Source organism: Melanotaenia boesemani, chromosome 1 (assembly GCF_017639745.1).
Source record: "Melanotaenia boesemani isolate fMelBoe1 chromosome 1, fMelBoe1.pri, whole genome shotgun sequence".
Taxonomy (NCBI): Eukaryota; Metazoa; Chordata; class Actinopteri; order Atheriniformes; family Melanotaeniidae; genus Melanotaenia; species Melanotaenia boesemani.
In genome coordinates this window covers 26242481-26263114 of record NC_055682.1, presented here as the reverse complement: position 1 = coordinate 26263114, position 20634 = coordinate 26242481, and the positions used below count along the sequence as shown (strand labels likewise).

The window sequence follows — 20634 nt, the reverse complement described above, 5'->3', positions numbered from 1 at the left end:
ATTATGCGGAAAACATGCTTTAAAATAACAAAACCATAAAAATAGTAACTATTCATTAAATATCTGTGCTACTTGTGCTCTAGTGAAAAAAACAAACAAACAAAAAACACTGCGGTGTTTTGTCTGTAGAGTTATCCGTGTGTGTGGTTAAAATAACACAGTTTGGTTAAATAGTAAATTCTCTTAACATTACAACTGGTGTTTGTATTCTATTCACAGTCATTAAATTTAAAGGCTAAATGAGCTTTTCTGCGTTTTCTCTGCGCAAACAAGCGCTCCTCGAACGCTGCCCCGCCCCTCCCACTCTGGCTGAGAGAAAGGGACTTGAGATGCTACATTTTTTATGACGAACTAGCATTTTTGTCTACACCTATAATTTACTGCGTTTTCCAATATGTAGACCAAACCTTTATATTTAGCGGCAGTGCTCTGTTTCGCGGTAAGATTGTAATATTTTGTTCTTTAACTTTTAATGGTAGGAATTTGTTGTTTTTCTTTTTCTTTTGAGTAGCTTGCTCGACTGGAAAGTTAGCAAAGTAGTGGGTGGTTGAACTTAAAGCTAAAGTTATCTTCGAAAATTAGCTTTAACTAAGCCTTGGCAGCTAAGCAACTAATTTATGTTTACGAAATTACTTGTTTTTGTTATAGGGTTCTGTAACGATGATATCCTTATAAGTCAAAGCAGCCTATAAATCAATGGAATACGATTTCAGCTCTTGTTAACTTTAAAAAATGGTTGTAAAAGTGAATAGTGATAGTACTTAAAACGTGCTGGTTACAGATGTATCCTTTTAAGATATTTTACTATTTATTGTTATTGTTTACAGTTCTCCCTCCCTGAACGTTAATTGGTAGCCTGGCCTTGGAGAAGAAAATGGATGCGTGACCAGTTCAAACGGCGAGAGGAGACCCCCAGACAGAGGCATCCCATCACTTGTTGCCGCTGACGACCAGGAGCCTAGAAAGAAGGTTTCTACGCTTACGAGGTTTGTGATGATGTCGGACCCAGAGGTGAAGGGAGCTTTTGATACAGAGGGGAAGTCAGAGTTCACAGCCGGGCACGTGTTCAGCATTTCCCCACAGGTACAAAGTGGCGCATCTGTTACTTCCTCTGGGGCCTCTCAAAATCCTCCTGCCACCTCAGCAACAGAGGATGATGATGAGAGTGAGGATGAATCAGAGATCCTAGAGGAGAGTCCTTGTGGCCGCTGGCAGAAGCGTAGAGAGGAGGTGACTGTTTATCACACACTTCCACTTACACTACAAAGAAATGCATTAAAATAGGTTTCAGTTTTTATTTATTATTAAAGTAAATGTGCAAACAGTATACCTTCATAAGGTTTTTAACTTTTTAAAACATCCTTACATCTGAATATTGTCAGTTGTGTAACCCTACATATCATATAGCTTTAATAGTTATTGTGTTGTAGAAGTCTTAACCATTAGATTTTAGATTGTATCAAGTAAAAACATACGAATCATGAAGCTGAGCAGAGGGCATTATTGAATGTATAAAAATTCCAGCATGGTTACATTTTTTGTAGGGTAGACGTGCTTTGACACAGTAGGAGATGGTCAGAAAATGTCTTTTACTAGTGTAACATGACTAGTAATAGTTAAGTCAAGCTGTAATGATACTTCCTCTGCCAGTATCCCCTTTAAACGTATTTGATTTATGGCACTTCATACGTCATTGTTAACAAGTACCATTAAATAAGTGCCATTAAAGGAATAATCACAGTAATCAGTTTGATATTCTCTGAAGATAATTTAGCTCAAACACAAGAACTACTATGGATCTCTAGGTTGTGGTCTTCATATGGTTTTTGCCTCAGTCCTGTGTGTGCGAGTGTGTGTGTATATATTTGTTTATTTTACTATTCCATAAGTTCTGTTTAGTCTCTGTTTAAATATCTCATGAGTATTTTTTTCCCCTGAAAATATAGGTGAATCAGCGTAATGTCCCTGGCATAGATGGTGCATATTTGGCTATGGACACAGAGGAGGGAGTGGAGGTAGTTTGGAATGAAGTCATGATTTCAGAGAGGAAGAACTTCAAATCACTGGAGGTGAGGCCCAGTGTTGTGGACGATGAATAACACAATTAGCAATAGTCTTTCTTTGTGGATAGTGCACAGATTGTCATATTTTCATGACTTGTGGAGTCAGCTGACGAGGAAGCACCAACCATTACACATTTTTTTCTATCAGTTCATCTAGGGTGAGGTTTCAGTCAAAATGGGTCAAAGAAAACTGCTTGATTTAATAGATTTCATTATCCTATTATAAGTAGGATAAAAATAAAGAAATAACAATATCAGCTTAATTGACATAAAAACATTTACTGTAGTAAACAGAAACAAGTATTATAGTGAGAAAGACATCAAAGCGTCTGATGTGAGAAAATTTTATCTACACTAAAATAACTAAACTTGAAAATTAGAATTTCCTAGAGTTTTATTTTATTTCTCCATCACATCAATGTAGTGAGCTGGGTTTCTGTCACTATTTCAAAGTCGCTCTCTTGACTGATCACAGACAAAGAAACTTAAAACAAACAAGGATGGCTTTAGGGCAAGTAAAAATATTTAATGTTATAAATAATGTTAGAATTATTTTACTAATGAATATATATCTCATTCTCAAGCACTCTTTATTATAAGGGCAGAGGGGAAAAAATCTGCCACTTTTATTTATTTACTTTTTTGTTAATTAAAGACTGAAAACAGTCGATAAATTAGAATTTTTCAACACTGCAAATCCAGAAAGAACTTGAACTTTTACCTAGTTTTGATTCCTAAGCAGGTACTTTCTTGAGGTTTATGCATGTTTGCAACTTCAGTTTAATCACTAGTTCCAAAGGTGAAAATATGCCGGTATAGGGCGGTACTTAAGTTACATGAAGGATTTCATTGAGTAAAATGACATTAAAATTCTCTTGTGACAAAGAAAATTGATTGCAAATCACAATTTATTACTAATTTGTTAGAAGTGTACTTATTACAACTGTACTTTTATTTGTGCTCTGTTTTAGGAGAAAGTGAAGGCCATATTTGATAACCTGATCCATTTAGAGCATGCTAATATCGTCAAGTTTCACAAGTACTGGGCTGACACAAAGGACAACAGGGCCAGGGTGAGGCTCATACCCTCCAAGATTTTAATCTGTCTGATGAGTATTAAGACTTGATGCTGAACAGTCAACCATGTCTCTTTGTTTGTTGTCTGTTCTTTCCCATTTCTTTCTCTCCCAGGTAATTTTTATCACTGAGTACATGTCATCTGGAAGTTTGAAGCAGTTTCTGAAGAAGACAAAGAAGAATCACAAGACCATGAATGAGAAGGTAACTTCATTTTATTAAATATCTAGATAAACATGCATTTTAAATAGCAAAAAAGTGAGACTGGCTCCCTTAAACCAGGGGTCATTTTAGTTATACAGTAATGATGATTTGATATGCGGCTAGTTAGAAGAGGGAGGGGGCAAACCAGACGTAGTTTGCACTAATGTTTGAAAAAAGCCGTAGTTCATGTAGGAGTGCTCTGACACTGTGTATCGTCCTTCAGGCTTGGAAGAGATGGTGCACACAGATCCTCTCTGCTCTCAGGTCAGCTTCTGTTTTACATTGGAAGTCGTCATTCACAGAAAAAATGGAATCACATGGTGATAATCCAGATCCTGAGTTCATACTTTACATGTCCCCCTCTGCCCCCTCCCCCTACTCGTTGTGCAGTTATCTCCACTCATGTGATCCACCCATCATCCATGGCAACCTGACCTGTGACACTGTCTTCATTCAGCACAACGGGCTCATTAAGATCGGATCAGGTATAGAATTACCCTGGTTTCATCCCAACAGTGTAGGTAGTGCAGCTGAGAAACGTTTATAGAGTTCTGTTATACTTAATTTTAATTATAAATGAATTGTCAATGACTATATATACAAAAGAACAGTCTTATTTGGCACTTTGACCTGTCCAGACCACTTCTCTAAAAAAAAAAATGACGGCCGTATTTATTTTCTCTAGTACAAATCAATCCTGCTCATTATGTGAGATGGAAACAAAAGTGGTCTGTAGTGCGAAATGTAACCATTGTGTGATACACACTGCTACAGTTAAGTCTATCCACAACACTTGAAACATCCTTCTTGCTATAAACATTTCCCCTCCTTCATGTTCCTCCTGCCATCACCACCTTCCTTGTCTTTATCTGTTCATATACTCCCTCCTCCTGCTCCAGTCTCCACAGTTGTGTCTAAAGTTACTTGATGTCCTCATTAATATTATTCCTGCTTTTCTCATCTACAGTTGCTCCAGACACCATTAACAACCATGTGAAGACGTGCCACGAGAAACAGAAAAACCTGCACTTCTTTGCCCCAGAGTATGGAGGTAGTTATGACCAGAATCAGATCACGCTGCTATTTTTCCCCACTTGTTACAGATGCATTAAAATAAAGAAATATATCTTGAGATAGCAACTGCTCAGATAGTCGAGTGGTCATCTTCCAATCAAAAGTCTGATGGCTCAGTCCACAGGCCTGGGTAAGAAACTAAACCCCACATTTTCCCTGACCCGACATTCTCATTGATGAGTTATTGTGGAGAAAAAAAGCACTGCATATACAGCGTAAAAATAAACCTGCTCTATATGTGTGGCCCATGTTTAAAAATCTGTTAAAATATTCTAGCCATATTAGGAAATGTTGCATTGACAACAGCGTGAGCTCAAGAAGCCAAATTGCTTGTTAACGTGTGCAGTATTCACTCAGCTGCTTTGGTGTTAAACTTGCATTTCTGGTTTCTAAGTGTCAGTCTGAAGTCAGGACTGGAGTGTACTGTCATGTAGTGTCTTATATACTTTTGTGTGTTATTAAAGCTGATGACGACGTTACCACGGCTGTAGATATTTACTCATTTGGCATGTGTGCCTTAGAGGTGAGTTTGGGGCCTTTAAAGCATAAGTCTGAACCTTTCGTAAAGCAGTTTATTGACATCCACTGATGTGTTGCAGATGGCACTTTTGGAAATTCAGGGGAATGGAGACTCCTCTTACATTTCTCAGGAAGCTATAAACAATGCCATACAGTTGTTGGAGGACCCACTGCAGAGGGTGAGATGCAGAGTTTACATGTTCATGACTATCAGTAAATACGCCAGATTAAGAATTGTGTGCACTGCAATATGTCATTTGTTTACCTGAAATGTGTTTTTGCTTAAATATAATTACTCAGAAGTTCTTAACAAATGTTTATTTTTATAGGAGTTAATCCAAACATGCCTTGAGCATGATCCCAGCACAAGGCCTACAGCCCGGGAGCTGCTGTTTAATCAAGCTCTTTTTGAAGTACCCCTTTTAAAACTGTTGGCTGCACACTGCATTGTCAGCCATCAACGTAAGTCCTAAACACAGAATTACTACATTCTTATGACTAGAAAAGAGATCAAATAGCTTTAGCTGAGCGGACAATTAATTAGCGAGGTTAATTGTCCAAAAATATGTTGATTTGCCTTCAACAGAAACAGTTGTATTTGTCTGAAGTAATGACAACTTGTCAGGTATCTGTTGGCCTGTCCGTATGCTGAACTCAGCCTAAGTCACACAGCCAGCTGTTAGCTGAGGATATCAGCAGGTCTGCTAATGTTTCTTAAAAATCACAAAGACTGTTTTTGTCAACATTGCTTAAGTTACGTTTTGATAAAGATATTGCTTTGCTTATTCTCTTTGCATATAGTAGTGAAGTAGTCTCTTTTTGTAAGAAACAGTAAGTGAGGCACATGTTTTGTAAGGAAATGCATGTTGGCATAAATGGTACACTATAGCTAAGTCAGATTGACTTGGGCAAGTGATAGACCCCTGAGATGAGGGTGAATTAAAATCAATTGTCATTAAACACGTGTAGATTTTGAAGGGATTTATCCAGCATCACTTAATTAGTCATCATTGTTAATGGTTTCCAGACATGATTCCCGAGAACGCACTTGAGGAGATTACAAAGAAACTCGACCCTAATCTGGTCCTTGCTGTGACTAAAGATGTTCAGCTCAAGTAAGTACCAAAAACTGTAATCCAGATTCATCTTTCAGAGTCAGGTAGCTGAAATCAGTAAGATAATAATTTTGTGGTAAAGCGTTTGTTTACTACAAGAGCACACGTTCATTGATGCAGATAATTAACAAGGAATACATCTTTTGTAGTGGCTATAATATTAACTGTTGCTGGTCATCCTGTTGTTGCTGTGATTTCTTAATCATGTACAAGTTCTATCGTTTTTATATTAAAGAAAACATAGTGTTGTACTGTAAACTTCATGCTGTTAACTGCATCAAGCATTAACTTTAAGTGGCATTCCTATCTCTACGTAGGCTGTCACAGTTTCCTGCCTTGGAACTTGACAAATTCCTGGAGGATGTGAGGTAAGAAGCAAATCGGTGTCAACCAACATTCAAAACAAATGCACTCAGTTTCTTGAAGCCTCAGACATACATTATCTCTCCACCTGGGGGCAGTGGTGGACTGTGACAGTTTTTGTTAAGGCGACATGGCCTCTTAAAGCACTTATCTTAGAGTTTTAACAGACATTGCGGTTTTGAGTTTGATTAGTTCAGTGCTTTTTTCTGTTATTCTTCTACACTGCAAACTTGTAAAACTTCTCTCTTCTTCCCTCATTCTCTTTCCATCTTGTTTTCCCCACATCTGTTTCTTTGTTACTGCTACTCCACCTTTGTTTTAGGAATGGTATTTATCCAATGACAGCATTCGGGGTGCCCTGTCCACATCAGGCTCAGCAGGAGACTATTAAAACTCCTGTGGTCATCCACTCAGTCAGATCCCCCACACCTGAACCCACAGAGCTTGAAACACGAAGAGTGTGTAGAATAACTTCTACTGCATATAATAAATACATTCATATGGATTTCACAAGTTATGATTATTGATTTACTTGTATTAGTAGCGGAGTGTACATGTTTAGATGCATCCTGTTTTCTTCTGCAGGTCATTCACATGCAGTGTAATGTTGAATCTGTAGAGGAGGGTGCAAAGTATCATGTAAGTCTGTAAAAATACTTATAGGTAGATCATTTGCTGTTTGATTTATAATTCAACATCTGAGTTCCTCCCTTCTCACTCAACACCAACATTTTCAAGAATTTGTTTTTCCCAAACCAAACAGTGCTCAAAGGATTAATCATTTTTTTCTGGTTTTGTTTTTCTCCTTGTAGTTAACGTTACTGTTGAAACTGGAGGATAAACTGAATCGACATCTCAGCTGTGACATGTTACCTCGTAAGATCAACTTCTATCAGTGGTTATATATGACATACAGGCACATGCAGTGAGCGTACACAAAAAACACACCAAACGAGCACCTGATGTTATAGTAAAAGTAATGGTATTAAATTAAAAGACATTATTCTAGGCATAGCTGATTATGACATCAGATTAGCACATTGATTTTTAAGTGGTTATCTTTCAATATAAAACATGTTAGAGTACAAAGCAAGGAGGTTTTAATGAAGTATTGTCCACCTGAATAATTCATAAATGCAGATTTATTTTTAATTGCATAAATTATATTTGATTGGAGGTGATAATGATTGAATATGTTCTTATTGCTTAACTAACACTAGCTTTATGATGTAGTACTTCTCTGTCTCTATGTCTGGGATCTGAGGCATGCAAGAAGTAGAGAGTGAGGTTTCAGAGAGAGCTCGAATGTTGTCACAATATATGAATGCAAGGCTATTTTAGTCAGAGACAACCAGTCACTCGTGCACAATGAAAAACATCTTTTCAAATATTAATTTATCCCTGGAAGTGTTTCCCCTAATGATATATATCATTTTTTTCTTCTTCACAAATCTAGTTATTTTTTAGAAAATTTACACATAAAAATCAGTCCCCAAAAATGGATCAACTGAAGAAAAGCACAACAGATTATAACATATGGCAAGAAATATAGTAGGTAGTGTGAGCTAATGCACAGACATGCACAGCAATGGTAGGCATTTCTAATGTTGCAAACGTGTGGGGAATGTCAGGACCGTGAGAGGCTGCAGCTGACAGCTGTCAGCTCCTCTGCCCAGCTCTTCCCAGGCTTTCATCCCCCTGTCTCTCACTTATACATCCACACACACTCTGTGCCTCTCGTGCTTCCATATGTCTAATCACTTGACATTATATCTCCTGCCCTCTCCCTTTTTTGCCTCTCACATCATATGTCTTCTTTTGCACCCACGCACCATAATTCCATGGACATACATACAGCAACTCCCTTCCATGCACACCTATCAGTCTCACAAACACACCCTTTCCTATATGTAAACAGACCTACTTGCTGATATTGGAGGGTGTCTTCCTCATTGACACACCAAAGTCACCATGCATGGTCAAAGGTTCATCGAGTCACTCACATTTCACCCCCCAGGCCAGTTTTATGGTTCTCCTTCATTCACCAAAGTAGATTATAATCAGTTTTGTCAAATAATTTTATAGAAGACCACAAGTTAGTTTTTTTTGGTGGGGAGAGGGACCAAAGTTGTTTAATGCAACCTTGGTCCCCACACCCAAAAACAACAAATTAAAGTTGTTTGATGCTATATATCCTGCTGTAATCAGTGTTGCTGCCACATTCCTGGCACGGTTATAAACTGGCCGTTTGGTTATTAAAATTGTTAGACCATAACAGCTCAGCTGCACAGTCAAAGAATGTCTCTGTCCAATAAGACAAATTAAAGTATTAAAAGTACTTGCATTAGATATGAACCATTTGTTAGAATAATAGGTTGGGTTATTTAGACATCAAGAACTGGAAAACATTTTTTCATCAGTATTTCTGATAATAAAGCACGGGCATGGAAATGTCAACCACAGAAACGCTGTGAGGTAGAAACTGGACCACTTATTCTGAAAACAGTATTTACTTAAAGCCAAACCTGCATATGTGTGTGTGTGAGGTAGAATTCATGTAAAAGTGGTGTTATATTAATAAAAGACTAACGAGTGGTGTGTGTTTCAGACGAGAGTGTTCAAGAGTTGGCTGGAGAGTTGGTGCAGCTCGGCTTAATCAGCAAGGTGGGCATCTTTTGTGTTCAGTGGAGGTTCATATTGGCTGTGTGTGACATTGGAGATGAGTACGTGGTCCTTCTATGCATTGTGATCGTGGCCAAGCTTACACAGATTCTCCAACAAATACTTTTGCCTCAAAGAGCATTTTCTCAGATTACTGTTACTGTGCTCTGGTTCTCACTGAAACCCACACAAATGTAGCGTAATCACTTCATCTCTGTGGGCAAGATTATATGTACGTTCTTAATGGCTTCATGCTTTTAATGGAATCATTACATTGTTTTCTGTCTGATCTCCATCACTTGAGAATTTGTCTGTGTTAAAACTAGTATTGGTTGAGGACAGGTTAGTATATCTTTGTAATCTGAATTTCTGAAAGTGTGTATTTGTTGTCCACAGGTGGACCAAGTTAAAATATCCTCACTGCTTGAAGAAACCTTCAACCAAGCTCTTCATTAGCAAGTCTCCGCAGAAGTACACGCTCAAGTTTGTTACATGCTCCTTTGGGATACACAGCACAGTGATTGTAAAAGTTTTTTTTTCTTTTTCTTTTTACCATGTCTTTTCTACAAAACCTTGGTGGTTATGTGACCAAAGGATTGGACTGCCTTAAAGCATGCAGATCCTTTAACCACAAAGTCAGATGACTCCAAGGAAACCTCCTGTTGTTAATCAGTTTATATATATATATATAAAACTATCAAGCAATAGTGGTGACCTTCATTAATGCTGTACCCGACACTTGATACCAGCTGTAGTACATTGAAAGCAAACTTTTCATCAAGTGTAATTTGTTTACTTTAGTCATTGCCTTTTCCGTTTGTGTCCTTGGAGAATTTAGTGTCAAACATATTGGAGAACTGATTCTCTCCCTTTACTGGTGTCACACGGCTAACTCTGTGGTGTCCTTAAATGTAATGGTAGAATCTACACCTGTTAACGATCAGAAAAGTAGCTTCCTGATAGTGGGAGGGATTACATTCCTCCTTCCAAAAATTAGTCAGGTTCCACTTTTCTACACCCTTTCACGTGTCTCCTGATTTGGGTCATTTTATTTTTATGTAACATAACATTCGCTGCGTTTGTGACTTGGTTTGTGGTTTGTTCAATCAACCAGTTGCCTACAAGGTTAAACATGAAATAAGTTGTAAACTGGACTGAGGGCTGTTGACTATTAAAATATATCCATAATTTAATAAAATGTATGTATTTTACAACTATTTATGTTTTGAAACAACTTCCTGTCAGTTTTTTTAGTAGATTATCACTTGCTTATTTAAAGGTACTGTGAACTTAGTGTCTGAGTTTCTGTTTTTATTGGTTTTGTTTAGTTTTTTTTTATATGAATTCTTTGCTTTCAGCATACATACCTTCAAATTCCCTGTTTTTTTTTTTTGTTTGTTTTTTTTGCTATTCTGTTTACAGTTTGCAGCATTTTGAATTAATCCATATTCTGCCTTTAGAATTTGTTCTTACAAGACTTGTGCACAAAACCAGTTTGCCATATCTTGTGTAAAATGGACCTTCTTTCCTTGATTTTAGATGTTGTGGAGACTGTATTCCAAGTGTTTTCTTTTACCTTTTTCCTTTTTGTTTACTGTGGTTTTACGCAGCAACCACATTGAGAGTCTGAGCCAACACAAATGTTGCTTTTTCTTTTGTTGTCATTTGCTTACTGACAGGTCTCACTGCAAACTTTATGTTTTATAATTCAGAATTCAAATCCTTGAATACATAATCTTACAGGATACAAGTCTTAATTAGACCTAAATTGAGTTTGGGGGTTTAGGATGGCCTCTTTGTAACATTTTGCTCATAATTCTTTGTGGACTACTGGTACTACAGTTTCTAAAAACTAATACAATTCAGGACCTTAAACATGCAGTAATAGTGCAGAAAATGTAATGTCAACATTTCGCATGTGGTGCATTTTGCACTGATGCCGGTTCCTGAATTATAATTCATTGCACACCTTATTCTATAGGTCACAGTAATCTGGTAATGGCAATGGTGTATCGCTGAAGTATTAAAATGTATTCAAGCTACTGTTCTGCTCCATCTAGCTTACATTTCATTGCTTTGTTTACTGTCATTTGTTTGTCTCATAAACTACTAAGATTGTATTTTTCCCAAAGATGTGTTCAGTACAGTCTGAAGAATGTCCGTGTGCACCATCTCTAGCACAGAGAAGTGGTTCAGACCAACCAATGCAGCTTTCTGTGGATTCCCTCTCTTTGTTTTGCTTTCCCACCCCATTTATTGGTGGTAATGAAACTGGTTATTAAATAATCGTACAGGGTTGGCATTTCTAGCCTGTTACTCCATGATGTGAGCTTTTGTTGGAATGTCTTGGGTTTTGTATTAGACATGAGTGTCGGTAAATGCTTGTGTCTTTTTCTGAGATTTGTATCCCGACTAAAAATTAAAGTAAGAATGCTTTTTCTTGCTAATAAATGTCAACTTCTCACCTTTTTTTGTTGTTTTGAGCAGATTTATTGCGGGCTCATTAATAAAAGCAGGTCTACAGGTGTTGCGATTGAATAATACAACAAAGCGGCTGGAGTTCGTCTGACATGCCTTGGCGTCCTTAGGCTGTATAACTTACGTGTGGTCGCGTCCGGTGAGTCGCAGGTAACGCTCAGGTGAGTTTAGTGACGTCATACAGGAAGTGGACAGAGGGACGTCCGTGTCGCTACGAGTTGCTGTTATTGCGTTTTCTCGAAAATTGCAGATATAGTTTTATTTTGAGGAACTTTTCACACGCTGCAAAAAGATGTGCAACTTCGGTGAGTGTTTTACGCGTCACACAGGTGCTTAAATACTGAAAACATCGTTTTATTAGCGTCAAAAGCTAAACTGGTCCGAGTCCGACATAATTTTTCCTCCCACGGGTGTAACTGACCACGGGCCTACAAGCACTAGGGTTAAATTTTAAAACAAATTTTGTAGGTTTGCATATTGTACTGTAGAATACCTACCTCTGGCCGGAAGGCCTGTATTGAAGACACACAATAATACTTAAATAATATTAAAATTAATTCATATTAAGCTACCAACCTAAAGCTGATGATTAAGCAACTTAAAAATTTGAGCAAATTCTGTCGAGTTAATTGGGCAGAGGATATGTAGAAGGACTTGCAAAGGAAAAATGATTAAATTATCAATATATAATATAATATATTCAATATATGTGTTGCTTTCGGATGTATAATATAAACGTTTCACATACAAGCACATGCTGGTACTAAACTGGGCTAATTGTGTGATATGTGATTTTGTTAATGTTGCATGGAACAGAAACACTAGTGGGATACATGGGACTGAAATAATTACCTAGTTCAGTATCTTTGTTCATCATATAACTGAACATACCCACATATACCCAAATGTAATGGCAGATTATCTGATCATAGGTTATTGTAGATATAATGTTTATTGTGTTCAGCCAGTAGAATTAGTGTTATTACTATGTGCTCTTCACAGTGAACTATATCAACCAATAAATCAATTAAATGTACATCTGGATTATTTATTTATTTATTCATACATACTATTCTTGAGTACTGTTCCCTCACAGCACTAGTGTTCCTGTTTAAACCTGGACTCTACACGTGTGGGTTCTTTCCAGCTACTCCAGCTTTCCCTGGGACCCTGAACTGGATTAAGCAGAGACAGAAAATGGATGGATGGTTTACTATTGCTGAATGTAGTGTCATCACTTACTGATAATTCTCAAAAGAAATATTATTATTGCCCTTCAAAGATGCTGTAGAACGCCCAAAACACAGTAACACAGAATGAGTGTTTTGCTGTGTTAATACAACCACTTTCGCTTTTCACATTCATATACAGAAATTATTACTTGTATTTTTTTACTTTTTTCATGCAGATAAGGTCAAAGGGCCAGGGAGGTTAATGAAAAAGGGGTTAACTCTCATTTTGGTTGGACACATCAACTTCATCCTTGGAGCTATAGTCCATGGCAGTGTTCTCCGCCACATTTCCAAACCCAGCCAGCATATTAGTACCGAATACACTGTCTCCAACATCATCTCTGTCTCATCAGGCCTGCTGGTGAGTCACAACTGTAATAATTCTTTTCTTTTAGTTAACTCAGCAGTTGAGATTAGGAAAATGTGCAACTTAAAGAACAATTAATATGCAAGTCTAAACATTTAAAACTGACCTCTTGAACCCACATCAGTGTTCCTCTTTGCCCTGTGCATCGGAGCTATGTGTCAACTAACGTCTCGTTGTGTATATCGTGCTTTAGCACAGTAAAAGTGTTGTGTATTTTTCTCTGCAATCAAGACTGAACTTGCCTGTCGCAAGGGAGCCTGTTCTTCAAACCAATCAGTAATCCCTCTAGGGTAGGCCTTATTACATTAATCTATCATAGAAACTGACGCTTGTCAGTGAAAAGATTATGTTAGCTTTCACTTTTTTTCTGAAATGGCTCCAAACGGGATATGAGGAGGGAGCACACGCAAAACAGATGAAACATAAATATTACAAAAAATATCTGACTTGATCTGCTTCTCACTGATGGCCTCTTATTTACTGTACTTTGTTACAGAATCAGTTCATTTCATTGTGTCTGAGAGCTTCTTAGCCAGACTTCCAAATGAAAAAGTCTCACATCCCCGGGGCCAGGACTACTTCTCATGCACACAAATTAATGAAACCCTACCTTGATCCAGGCTGAAACACTCACCTTATCATTTCTATCTTACAGAGCATTGCCTCTGGGATTATTGCTATTGTGGTATCAAGGAACCTTCACGAATTTAAACTGGTAAGAATTCAATTTGATCTCAAACACTGACACACCTCTTTGTATGCACTGTATCTTGTGTGTCTGAAGTTGCCTCTGTGTCTTCAGCAAATAGGACTTTTGATTGCATCATTCCTGAATGCCTTGCTCTCAGCAGCATGCTGCACCGGGCTTCTCTTGGCTATTAGTATCACTGTTGCCAACGATGGGAAGGGTCTGATGTTTGGATGCAACGATACAGTGGTGCCCATAAATGCTCGGTCACCTGTCAGTGCACAATGTCCGTTTGATACCACACGAATCTACGTGAGTCTAAACTTTTAATGCTTCTAAGACATTTTAGGGAATACATTTGATCTATTCAACAGAGCATCACAGGAGGAGTGGTCCAACCTTCTTTTTACTGACTTCTTGTCTCTCAGGACACCACCCTGGCTCTGTGGATCCCTTGTTCTGTGTTGTCTGCAGCTGAGGTTGGACTGTCAGTGTGGTGCTTCGTCGTTGGACTGGCTCTCAGAGGACTCACACCCTGTGGGAACAGCTACATCAAAGAGCAGGTGTGTATCTTTGTGTGGGGCCGGTGGATGTGCTTGAGAGGTGTAACTGTGCTGTGTGTGTCTGTCTGAAGTTCTGTCTGACTCACACATCCGCACACATTTGGTGTAATTCAAACACAGAACTCATTCAGTCTTGGGACATTCCATGTCAAACCAACCAGGGGGGTTCCCACCTCGAATCCTCTTCTTTTTCCTTTTTTCTAAATAGTTTTCGGCAACAATAATGAAATTCCTTATATTAGAATATTTTTATACTTTATCATAGTTACAGACACTCTTACAGAAGTGTTGAAATGGGGGTGTCATTTTTATTTTCAGCTAGATCAAAGAGGAAGTTTGGAGGTTTCGTAGAGTCTTTTTGGTTTATGTGAAGAGATATATACTTTGTAGATTTGACACAATTTTGAGGGAAACTTTGTCTCATTTCAAACGATGACAAAGTACAACTGATTTCAAAGATCTTAAGTGTTCTTTACTCATTGATAATTGATTAAAATATTTGTTCTTTGACTTTATAACAATCATCTGTGGGTACCTGAGTAGTTTTCAATCAGGGATCAGGTGGCTTATTATGACAAAAACTGGGCTGTTAAAGTAAATTTGATATAACTTCGTAAGAGTGCTTATGCCGATAAATCTGCCTGCACACCCACAGATGTTTATTATAACTTAGACAAGCAAACATCTTTATGAGTGGTAGATTTGGACATTTTTCAACTTTATTACCGTTCACTGTGTGCTTTAGCTTATTTTTTGGTTGTCTGTATCTGGCAACAGTTGAAACAAAATACAAAAAGACCCAAACCTTTTCAGTAATGTCCTTGTCCAAACACTGGCAGTCACTTCTATCATGACTACACAAATCTAAACAGCTCACAACCATCTAATCAGTTCCTATGTTTTTATTTATCTTCCAGTTGGAGGAAGAGGCTGAGTACTCTCCTCACAGCCGTCGCCTGATTGGACATCACTTAAATGTTGAAGCATGAAAAAAGCATAAAGTGCAACTTAATCCCACTGTATGTGTGTACAGATTGATATATTTTACTACAGTCTGTTAGGTGAGTGTCACAGGAACTGAGACAGATAATAGTTATTTTTTTCTGCAGTACTGTAATGTCACACACAGAGAAAGTGTGAAGAGAATACAGCTTGCCTAATTTCAGTTCAAGGATATTTTTATCTAAAATCACAATCAATGATAATTTGATTTAAGAAAAAAGTCATGTTTGTTTCAATCTGTGTGGTTCAAACTGCAGGACTTGTTGTATCTTTATAAAAATATATTGTGCAGATATCCAGGTTCCTGTCTGAATGCTACAGTATGATGTGAAAGATCCTTTAGTCTTCGCAGTGTGCCGCCTTTACAGTTTGGGTTTTATTGCCAAATATGTCATGCTTATGCATGTCTTTCAGTATGAAGAAACCTTTGTTTATTAATTTTTTATCTTAAATGTTTATAAGTATATTTCAACTTGTATAAACCTGCATTTCAAGAAAATCTAAATTTTTATTATTTTACTGTTTGTCCACATTTTTTAACCACTCCATTACATCTGAGGTGCATTTAACAGACCATGTTTGTCTACGTTTGTCTAAATTCTTCTTTGAAGCCCAAAACTGTTATGTGAAGGAATGTCACGTAAATTGTGAAATGATGTGATTTTCTATGTACTACCGAAACTGTAAACGATAAAAATTGTTTTATGTTCAATTCTGTGAGAATTTTGCCATGAATTATTTGTATTTATATATTAATTCAATATAGGCAAACAACTATTTAACACACATGGTTGTGATATATTTCCCCATATATTACTTTTCTACCTACATTATTATTTGTTGGATTTGTGCAAGAACATGTTTAATTACTGAAATTTGCTTTAAATACACACAGCATTTTTTATATATATATATATATATATATATATATATATATATATATATATATATATATATAAGCGATTAATAGAAAATTGGAAATATATATGTGATATATTTTATTATTATTTTAATGCAACAAAACCGTTTTAACTAGGTGCATTTGTTCATGTACTGAGCTGTTACAGAATGTTAAGCGGGGTCATATTAAGAGGTTAAAACCAGTATGTGGGCCAGCAGCCTCAGCTGTCTCCGTCACGGACCCCCCACATCTCTTAGACACAGAGGATCAGATCTGCTACGAAACGGTTAATCTAGTGCCGTGCTCAATCGTGTGGAAGGAAATCATAGTACACAGTACTAATCCTGTGGCTGTTGGGATAAATATTGACAGTGGTGACTGATGCAGTCACAACATTAAAGTGTATGACTTTGATGTCTCAGAGGCATGGGTGTATTTTGGATCATAAGATGAATGAGAGGTTAAGAGTAAAAATGTTTGTAGGAATATCATGAACCTTTTCAACTTGGTTGAGCTTTTATTGTAATTTTTTGTGCATAACAGATGTCTCATTAACATTATTCGCATTTCATGTTAGTAGCACTCAGCTATTCTACCGTGTATCAGGGAGCACCAGGCTGCATTAGTCTTCCATTACAGTCAAAATCATATTGCTCGCAGTAGCCGCACATATAGTACGCCCACGTTAATGCTCCGCTTCTGCGCGGTCACGAAAAATCCGCGATCCCGATGTGTCGGCGGCGGCACGCTGCAGGCAACCAGCTGCACACAGCCAGAGCATACAGTAGTACTGCAGTGAAGGGAGCCTAGACCGTCCGAACCACTCGGTACCCGTCACACAAGGTAAAGCATCTATGACTGTAACGATAGAGGGCATCTATTCAGCTCCTTTAGTGCATTTTGGGAAAGGTGGGCAGATCAGCCCTTTAAAGAAATCGTGCTCAAACAGCGCGCCACTGCTGTCTTGAGACTGCGGTGACAAACAGATTGATTGTCGGTGATGCTTTCACGGAACCGCGTGTTTCTCTCCAGAACAGTGAAGATGCCTCAGTGAAGGACACGTTTTTAAAGGTGTGTTTTCTAAAACTGTGAAGTTTTTAATTCAGGGGAGCCAAAGAAAAAGGAGCTAACGTGAATGGTCGTTGCCTCACGGTTACGCAGGTGTTAACTTAAGTGAGTAATCAATTTAATATCGTCAAGAGTAGCTAGCTGTCAGCGCGGCTGGAAGCGGAGTTAGCTCGTCCTTAATAGCTCCAGTGAGAGCCGCGTTCATGCAGGTATACATTAAAGCGTGAGAAACTGGTGCTTCTTTGTTGCGTCGAGCATATTCCTAAAGTTTCCAAGTCAGTCGCACATAAACACACCGAGTCGCTGAGTGTGAAACATCGCAGGGGAGCGTTACTGTTGCCTGGTCAACCTCACACAAACATGACAGCGGAGGAGTGTCTGATCTTCTGCAGGTGTAACGTTCACGTCTCCGGCAGGTCGACATTAGTTGACGCGGTTTGCTTTGAGCGTATAGTCTGCAACATGACCCCGCGGACTCAATGCTTATACAAGAACATTATCTGACACTGAGACAAGCCGAGACTGTTTTTCTAAAGAAAACTATCTGTCCTATTTATCATGATGTGTTTCAATTCTTACTTCTGCTTCTGTAAGGAAGGGTGCGGCTTATCAGAGACAACACAAGATACAGTAAACTTAAAGTTTAAAGTAAAAAAAAAACCCATTAATCCTTTCTTTGTGTTTTAAACCTGCAGGACCTGTTTGATGGATCCAACGCTCTGTGCCATTGTGATGTGGGAGATGACATTTTATCTTGTAGAGGAATTAGCCAGATAATTTGGATTGCTGTGAGGTCTCAGCAAATGTCTCCAACATATCTGGTAATACAGTGAGCAGAGAGAAACAAATAGGCAGACAGGAACCCACAGAGGACCTCTAACAGATGGCTGATGGTGGGGCTATTATCTCAGCTTTGCACTCCGTTTGGGATGAAACAAGCGGAAGCTGTTCTTGACCAGGGTTGCCCCAGGATGTGGAGTGACTCCATATGATGTTTTTTTGTTTTGCTTTTTGTGTTTTTTAGATGAGAAACAATTTGGATACTGCATTTAAGGGTGGATTTTAAGGCAGAACAAGAAGAGCAAGCACGACAATGCCTGGAAAGTTTGAACAGTAACAGAGCCTACAGATGAATTGGGACTGTTCAAGCTGCATATCAGTGTGCCCAACTTGTGGACTTCATTTCACATGGAATTATTGCACTTACCTCCATCGGTGACTTTTAAAAATGGACATGTTTGATTCTAATTTTGGCTGCCCGTTACCTGTCTAGATAATGATGGTGATGATGATGATAATAATGTCATCAGTTTGAATAATTGTGATAATATGCTGAACATTAAAATGAAGGCGCGCGCAGGAGGATTTCCCAGAGGTGGATTTCCAGAAACTATAATGACTGGCTGCAGACAACCGGGTCCAGTCAGCTGTTTCATCAGCCTTCTTCTCCTACTTGTCTTCTCCCTGGTTACACCAGCTCTGTCCATTCATATGGAGTCTATAGCGAGCCACAGCGAGTTTAGCTGTGAGCCCATCAGACTGAGAATGTGCCAGGATCTGCCTTACAACACCACCTTTATGCCCAATTTCCTCAATCACTACGACCAGCAAACAGCTGCCCTAGCCATGGAGGTAGGTTTGTGTGTGTGTGTGTGTGTGTGTGTGAGAGTCGTGTTTCTACACATGAGAAAGATGGATGGCGCTTTGAATAAGATGCTTGTGGAACTTCATGTTATTTATTTATTTAAGGTAAAAAGAAAAAACACCAGAAAGAACTTCTTATACGCCACATACACAGTTTTGATGGGAAGGTGTGAAAATGGAGAACAACTACAAAGTAAAAGACAGCCGTGTTTCATCTTGTCTTGTCATGCACCTGCTGAGGACAAAAGGATTCCACATATAGCCTGAAGACAGTGTCGGGGTTGCACACATAAGAATGTGTCATGGAGAAAAAACAAAAAAAGACTAAATTTTCAGGCTAAAGTACATTGCACTGCTGTCAGTATAGCCTGGAAAAATTCACCTCAGGCAAAAGACGCATCCATCATCAGGCCTTCAGAGTTTCTGCTGTTTATTCAGTCATGTGCCATAAAATTAACACATTTATTTGCTTAATCATGGTAGTTTTTTTTTTTCATGGTTTGATTATGTGACTATTTTTGCAAAATTAGAACACAATGCAAATTCTCAAGCAGCAAGATCTATGCAGATGACCCGCATCCTTTATCATCCGTGTAGACAGAGATGGTTTCTTGAGAAACAATGGAGGGGCCTCATTTCACATGGAGAGAAACGGCTTGTTTTCTGCAGCCACTGCCTCAAAACTCTAAATCCATAAGCTGTAAGATACACAAAGCCAGATTTAGAATGTTAAGGAATTAATGTAAGCAGGAAAAAAGACCTGAAAGAGCTATACTTGATCTGTCTTCCTCAGGTTACAGATCCATCTTGCTACATGTCACTCCTCCATGTCGAAGCAGACCTTTTTTTGAATATGAGCAGTAGCTGACAGACAGAAGGCGCTATCAGATCAGCAGCAGAGGGAGAAAAATGTCTTCCAGTGAGGCGCTTATGTGATTTTAAAAGTCTAGAGAACTGTGGCTTTGTGTAAGGGTATTGGTTATAAGCAACAAAGAATAAGAAGTGCTGTGTTACACACTGAGTGCAATACTAGGCACACACTATCCATCTTTATCAAGTTACCTCTTTCCTACTTCATTGTTTCCCTGGAGAGCATGAAAGAGGACAGAGTAAGGTGTTGCACAGGAACTATGCTGTAATTAGCAAGTTTTTGGTTGGCAATGTAAGCACTATATTGGGATCTGGACATATTTTAGTGTGATAGTTCTGAAACGCAGACTATTTTATAATGTTAAGCTGTGAACAAATCTAAGAGCCTACACATGGCACACAGCACAATTCTACTCATGTTTTGGCTACCACACAACTATGGTTAGTTTGGACAACCCAGAAGAATAACAAATACAGTCATTTGAATTAATCTGCTCCCAGCTGTTCATAGTTGGCATATTAAATTACCCCTGTTGAAAAGCAGATGAATTTGGACAAGGCCAGTGTTGGCTGGGCACATTGCATCTTTAATCCTGGGGGGACTTTTTTTTATTTTTAGTTCCTGTTTTGTAAGTATTTTCCCATGCCAAAAACAGATGACTGTCATCCCAATGATCAAGCTGAAATCTTGTTTTGCACTCTACTTATTATATGACATAAAAGGGTTTCTAATATTCTTCTTTTT

At 38.3% G+C, this 20634-nt stretch overlaps 3 protein-coding genes across 4 annotated transcripts in view; all 3 read left to right on the top strand.

Annotated features, from left to right (window-relative positions):
• Window positions 1-292: 292 nt before the first annotated feature.
• Window positions 293-11545, top strand: LOC121643437 (nuclear receptor-binding protein-like). The gene is made up of 18 exons (XM_041990861.1): window positions 293-439; window positions 828-1230; window positions 1947-2069; window positions 3035-3136; window positions 3255-3344; window positions 3568-3608; window positions 3735-3829; window positions 4312-4395; window positions 4883-4941; window positions 5018-5116; window positions 5267-5399; window positions 5965-6052; window positions 6370-6420; window positions 6738-6873; window positions 7001-7054; window positions 7228-7291; window positions 9024-9079; window positions 9473-11545. Exons 2-18 carry the CDS (start codon window positions 994-996, stop codon window positions 9530-9532), a joined length of 1572 nt encoding a protein of 523 aa, XP_041846795.1. The 5' UTR covers window positions 293-439; window positions 828-993; the 3' UTR covers window positions 9533-11545.
• A 165-nt stretch (window positions 11546-11710) lies between these two features.
• On the top strand, window positions 11711-16118 carry LOC121635298 (keratinocyte-associated protein 3). The gene is made up of 6 exons (XM_041978767.1): window positions 11711-11859; window positions 12963-13147; window positions 13809-13868; window positions 13956-14153; window positions 14270-14404; window positions 15322-16118. The coding sequence occupies exons 1-6, from the start codon at window positions 11847-11849 to the stop codon at window positions 15391-15393; spliced, it is 663 nt and encodes a 220-aa protein (XP_041834701.1). The 5' UTR covers window positions 11711-11846; the 3' UTR covers window positions 15394-16118.
• Window positions 16119-16993: 875 nt separating this feature from the next.
• Window positions 16994-20634, top strand: part of LOC121644289 (frizzled-3-like) — a 33697-nt gene continuing 30056 nt past the window's right edge. The window contains exons 1-2 of one of the 2 annotated variants that reach the window (XM_041992145.1): window positions 16994-17150; window positions 18071-19007. In XM_041992145.1, coding sequence (XP_041848079.1) covers window positions 18705-19007 — 303 coding nt within the window. In that variant the 5' untranslated portion in view covers window positions 16994-17150; window positions 18071-18704. Of the gene's footprint in view, window positions 17151-17243; window positions 17379-18070; window positions 19008-20634 lie in introns of those variants that run through there. The other variant, XM_041992154.1, reaches the window with a different exon arrangement.

What these genes read in the sequence shown, in the direction of transcription:
- LOC121643437 (XM_041990861.1), top strand. Translation starts at nt 994, where the DNA reads ATGATGTCGGACCCAGAGGTGAAGGGAGCTTTTGATACAGAGGGGAAG. An exon ending in AGAACTTCAAATCACTGGAG is followed by an intron (nt 2,070 to 3,034) that starts GTGAGGCCCAGT and finishes GCTCTGTTTTAG; the next exon opens with GAGAAAGTGAAGGCCATATT. An exon ending in CTTTGCCCCAGAGTATGGAG is followed by an intron (nt 4,396 to 4,882) that starts GTAGTTATGACC and finishes GTGTTATTAAAG; the next exon opens with CTGATGACGACGTTACCACG.
- LOC121635298 (XM_041978767.1), top strand. An exon ending in CTGTCTCATCAGGCCTGCTG is followed by an intron (nt 13,148 to 13,808) that starts GTGAGTCACAAC and finishes TCTATCTTACAG; the next exon opens with AGCATTGCCTCTGGGATTAT. An exon ending in ACAGCTACATCAAAGAGCAG is followed by an intron (nt 14,405 to 15,321) that starts GTGTGTATCTTT and finishes TTTATCTTCCAG; the next exon opens with TTGGAGGAAGAGGCTGAGTA.